Raw genomic sequence first — 5,978 nt, forward strand, 5'->3', positions numbered from 1 at the left:
ACCAAAATGTGGTGTGCATTGTGATCAAGACTTAGCCAACAACTACATCAATAGTCAACAACAAAAAATCTTTCAAAAGAAGAAGTTTCTTCATTTTAAGCCTACAACTACACCTATTATTTCAAAGGGGAGAGTTCAAGACATTAAAGATTTTCATAACATACTTCAAGGGGGAGAATGTTAGGTCTAAAAATATGATGTATGTTGCATTCTATATTAGTGATATAAGTGGGGATGGTATAGAGTATAAATACCATCACCACACCTAAGAATAGTAACCCTTTCCCACATAACTCAAGCACAAAAAGTATGATCATCTCTTCACTCTCCTAATATCCGCCACACACCTTGTAACTAACTTTGATGTATTGAATCTTGGCTTTGAGTTCTGCTACTGAATTTGTATCTTCATCATAACAATAATCACCTTCATCATCTATATAGATACATGTACATACTTATACATAAATATACTCCCCGTGATCATCAAATATACTTAAACAAACATAAAATCATAATGATTAAGGATTTTCACCTATAACCCTGGTCCACCACAAAATCAAAGTTATTCTAATTATTGTGGTCATGGGGGTGGTTAGAGTTTATACAATCGTGGTCATGGAGGTCGTGGTCGAGGCAGAAAATAATTCCCTACTTCTAGTTACCCTAATTACTCGCAAGCAAAGCCACACAATTGGAACCCTACCTCGGCTCAGTATTAGATTTGGGCTTGGAAGCCGTGGACTAGTCCCCCTTGCCCTTTTCCCACAACAAGCAGGCTCATTCTACTTCGGCATCTCAATCCAGCTACGCACCCACTGATATTGAAGCCGCACTTCACACCTTATCACTTCATCTACTTAATGAGAATTGGTACATGGATACGAGTGTGACATCTCATATGACTTCGTCCTTACGTAAAATTTTGTCATATTATCCTCTGAGCATTTCAGAAAATATTATCGTCGGGAATGGTCAGGGCATTTCAATATAAGGTTAAGGTAACGTTAACATCCTTACCCTTTCTCGTGATCTACTTTTAAAACATGTCTTACATTATCGCAATTTAATTAAAAATTTAATTTCTGTTTGTCGTATATTTAATGATAACCATATTTCACTTGAATTTGATCCGTTCGGTTTTGTTGTGAAGAACTTCCCGAAGGTCACGCCAATAAAGAGATACAATAGCCCAGGCGATATCTACCCAGTCTTACCAATAAATCCCAAGTCTTTTCTACCTTCCTTACATTTTCCACTTACATTAAAACACAGTTTTAACATGTCCATAAAATCTTTTCAATGTGATAATAGGAAAGAATACAATAATAATTCATTCCATAACTTGTGTGCCTCAAATGATATGGCTTTTTACTTCTCGTGTCCTTACACCTCTTCTCAAAATGGTAAATTTAAATGCAAAATTCGTGCTATTAATAACATCATTCGTGCACTTATTTCTCATTCTTCTATGCCACTTAATTTTGGCATCGCGCGTTACATTTAGCTACTTTTCTCTTAAATAAAATTCCGAGAAGACTTCTACAAATCTCTACACCTACACAATTACTTTACAAACGACATCTCGCATACTTTCACTTACGTGCCTTTGGTTGTCTATATTACCCACTTCATTCTTCCGCTACCATCAACAAAACTGGATGTCTGCTCTGCACCTTGCGTTTTCCTTGGAGATCCTCCTCACCATCATGGGTATAAATGTTATGATTTATCCACAAAGATAACTATTATTGATAGACATGTTACATTCATTGAAATGAAATTTCCCTTCTCCAATCTGAAAAATACTACCACTCCATCCTATACAACTTTTATTGATGATCCATCTCCTCTACTTTGGGCCATTGCAACAGATCCCGCACTCCTACCTTCCCATACAACTCTGACCCAACAATAACAACCTAAAATATCTACTTCTTCCTCTGTCTCGGCCCACTCCTCTCAATCTTCCCCACCATCCCTTTCGTCACCTTTTAGGCCATCGTAACCCATCATCTCCTCAACAAACAGTCCACCATCCTCTAGAACATCTCCTACGGTTCAACTTCCACCCACTCGTAGAGTACATACTCTTAGTATGTCAGGATTTCACAAATCTAAAATTCCCTTTAATCTTTCGGTCTCATCTACATTGTCCCCCATTCTGCAAAATCCTAAAGATGCGTTACTTGATCCTAATTGAAAACTGGGCATGGCTAATGAATTTAATGCTTTAATTGATAACGAGACGTGGGTTTGAGTCCCGATGACACCTAATATGAATATTATCCGGTCTATGTGGGTTTCTAAACATAAAATAAAATCTGACAGTTCTGTTGAGCATTTTAAGGCTCTTCTAGTGTGTGATGGTAGGTCACAACAGGTAGGATTGGATTGCTATGAGACTTCCAGCCCGGTGGTAAATCCTACTACTATACACACCGTCCTTATTAATGCTTTATTGCATTCTTGGTCAATTCTCCACTTAAAAAATGCCTTTTCTTCATGGTCATCATCAAGAAACAATGTATATGCATCAACCACTGGGACTTCTTGATCCACACTCTCCGAATCATATGTGTTTACTCAAAAAATCCTTATATGGATTCATGCAAGCTCCACACGCATGATACCAATGATTTTCTGATTGTCACTAGTAATGTCTTTGTTAACAAAAAGTGTGACAACTCTCTTTTTATTTATAGCAAGGTTCAAGATACGGCATATCTTCTGTTTTACGTTGATGACATCATTCTTACTACTTCTAGCACTTCACTCCTGACTGCAATTATTGATCGTCATGAACGTGAGTTTACAATGAAAGATCTCTGGCCAATAAGCTATTTTGTGGGTATTGATGTTCAACATAACTCTAACAACTTATTTTTAAATTAATTTACTTATGCAAAATACATAATTGCACTGCTATTTTGTCTAACTATAATGCAGTACGTACTCATGTTAATAGCGCATCAAAGATGGGTGCTTCTTACAGCCTCCCTGTTGCAGGTCACACCAAATATCGGAGTTTAGCAGGTGCCTTACAGTATTTTAACATTTACTCGTCTGGATATTTTATATGCAGTTCGGCAGGTATGCCTTTACATGCTTGATTAGAGAGAGTCTCATTTACATGCGTTACATCTTATAGTTCATTATGTGCAAGGCACGCGTGATTATTGATTACATCTATATCACTCCCCAAGTCAACAACTTATTGCTTACACTGATGCAGAATGTGCAGAGTGTCCAGATGCTTGGCCCTCTAGTTATTGTTATTGCGTATATCTTGGTGATAACTTTTCTCGTGGTTGTCTAAACGTAAACCCACTTTATCTCGTTCTAGTGCAGAGGCTGAATATCGCGGAGTCGCTAATGTTGTTTCGGATACATGTTGGGTTTTCAATTTGTTTTTTGAGTTACATTGTCCACAACCAAGTGCAATCTTATTTTTGTGACAACGTATCTGCAATTTACCTATCCGGTAATGCCATTTAACATCAATGCACCAAACAAATGAGATGGACATTCATTTTGTTTGAGAGAAAGTTGCTTTGATGAAGTTCATGTACTCCACGTTCTATGCTGGTTTCGATTGCATATATATTCACTAAGAGATTACCTCATCTTTTGTTCGAGGTTTTTTGAGACAGTCTCACTATGCGGCCTATTCCCGCTAAAATTGCGTGAGTGTATTAGCGTGAATATATACTTATCATCTGTACGTAGTTGAGTTATATTCAAACTATATTTGTTCCATAATCATATTGTGTTTAGTGTGGTATGTTTGTTATAGTCTTGTTCACCGAGTTATGTATTATGTATATATAGGATTTAGTGAATGAGAAGGGGATCATAAAATCCTTATTACTTACATTAATGGTGTCTAGAAACTCAGATTTAAAGACCACAAGATTACTAAAACAAAATGGCTTCGGATGAAAAGAGCCATTGTTTTGCATCCCGAGGACCGAACGACTGTGATCGGAGATACTATATGGTTGAAAAATAATATACGTGCGAGCATGTTACCTTAATAAAACATCATTAGCCATAACGTGGTCAATGTTTTAAGAAAACCTGAACTATGTGACGACCTGGAAATTTCCGATCAAATTTAAACTTTAATCTTTATATGAATTCGACACGATAAACAAAGTCTGTAAAGTTGAGTCTCAAAATTTTTGAACTGTTTTCATATATGCAATTACCCTTCGACTACTTTCGATGATTCACGAACGTCTATTTGTAAATATATAAATATATATAAATATTAAATATTCAACATATGTTATCGTATAATATATAATAGTAATAATTAGATGTAAAGCCAAGTTAAAATATATATATATATATATATTTGTTATACTATTATTATTATTACTAATATCCATATCGGTATCATTAATTATTATGGGAACATGTAACTTGTTATATTTTCGTTGTTATTAAATATTACTATTATTAAAAAATATAAAAATTTAGTACTCATTAATATTATATACAATTACATTACATAATCTATAATATGTAATACTAATGTATTAAATATAATTGTTATATTAATAGGGTTATTACTTTTAGTATTTTCATTAAAATGAGTTATATATATAATTTGATATATAAATAATTACAAGTTAAAAGGTATTTATTATATTATTATTATTATTATTATTATTATTATTATTATTATTATTATTATTAATATTATTAATATTGTTATTATATATTACATAATTAATAATATGTAATATTAATATTTAATATAATAACTTTAATTATAAATTAAATTATAATTGTTATAGTATTATTATTATTACTTTAAATATTAACAGCTATATTAGTGTTGTTAATATTATTATGTAAATGAATATATATACAAATTTTTTTATTATTATTACTAATATTATTATAATTAGTATTATTATTAGCACAAATAATAATATTATTATCATTTTTACTATTAAAAATCATCATTTTTATTATAATTATTTGTTATATTTATCATTAACATTATTATTAATATTAATTATTAATACTAGAAGTATTATTAGTATTATATTTGTATTTATAATTATTAATTATCTATATTAACTAAATATAAGATATAAAAATATAAAGACGCGTAATTGTTTAGCAGACTCCTTTTATCTTTATTTTTTCTGCTTTTCTTCTTGCTCGTGAAGTTCTGTCGACCCAATCATCCACTACAAAACAAGATCTCGATTTATATTTATTGCTGCATCAATCACACTCGTATTCTTAAAATCCTTACTGCAATTCGTTAAGTAATAAAAGCAGAAATTGAGGAAACATACTCGTTACCTCTAAACCGGTGAGTTTCAATCAATTACTCAATTTCAAAATAATAAACAAAATCAAAAGATGCAGTTGTGTTAGGATGTATCTAGTAAAACTATCTGTAGATTTTCAGTATCCAATTCCTCCTATAAACTTCAAATTTTGAAGTCAAAGGTAAAAATTAAAAAGTCAACTTTGATGTTCTACGAGAAATTCAAATCGTTGTTGTTGTTTCTGGACCAGTGAATGAGCTACGAAGATTCGTTGAAGGATTTAGGACATGTTTCATGTTGTAATCATAACCTATTAGCATCCAGAAGTTGAATTCAGAAATTGGTTTCATTATTCTCCTTGAAAACCGCTGGTACCTTTTCTTGATCCTCTTAAACTAAACAATAATCCCAAAGACTGATTTCGTTTGTTCCTATCTAAATTACAAGACTTAAATCAAACCCATTTTTGTTGTTACTCGCTGTTTGATTTATGGTTGGTCCCCTGTTCGATCGAGGTGAAGAAGAAGGAAGAACGTGGAAGCAGATAAACTCTGGTTAAATATTTATGGGTATGTTATTAAAACAGAAAAACAGAATTTGGATGGATGGTTAATAGAGTTTTTGGGTTAGCGAGAGGTCTTTGGTTCGAGTCCTGGCAGTGGCGTTCTTTTTGGGCTTTTCTCC

At 32.7% G+C, this 5,978-nt stretch overlaps 1 protein-coding gene across 1 annotated transcript; it reads left to right on the forward strand.

Moving 5' to 3' along the window:
- The first annotated feature begins 2,492 nt into the window (after window positions 1-2,492).
- On the forward strand, window positions 2,493-3,498 carry LOC139850076 (uncharacterized). Its single transcript, XM_071839671.1, has 4 exons — window positions 2,493-2,611; window positions 2,706-2,851; window positions 2,950-3,093; window positions 3,236-3,498. The coding sequence occupies exons 1-4, from the start codon at window positions 2,493-2,495 to the stop codon at window positions 3,496-3,498; spliced, it is 672 nt and encodes a 223-aa protein (XP_071695772.1).
- Window positions 3,499-5,978: the final 2,480 nt, after the last annotated feature.

Source organism: Rutidosis leptorrhynchoides, chromosome 5, assembly GCF_046630445.1.
Source record: "Rutidosis leptorrhynchoides isolate AG116_Rl617_1_P2 chromosome 5, CSIRO_AGI_Rlap_v1, whole genome shotgun sequence".
In the NCBI taxonomy this organism is placed as follows: domain Eukaryota; kingdom Viridiplantae; phylum Streptophyta; class Magnoliopsida; order Asterales; family Asteraceae; genus Rutidosis; species Rutidosis leptorrhynchoides.

Coding starts and splice junctions, on each gene's coding strand:
- LOC139850076 (XM_071839671.1), top strand. CDS start 2,493: ATGCCTTTTCTTCATGGTCATCATCAAGAAACAATGTATATGCATCAA. Junction 2,852..2,949: donor GCCAATAAGCTATTTTGTGG/GTATTGATGTTC, acceptor ACTATAATGCAG/TACGTACTCATGTTAATAGC. Junction 3,094..3,235: donor TTTTATATGCAGTTCGGCAG/GTATGCCTTTAC, acceptor ACACTGATGCAG/AATGTGCAGAGTGTCCAGAT.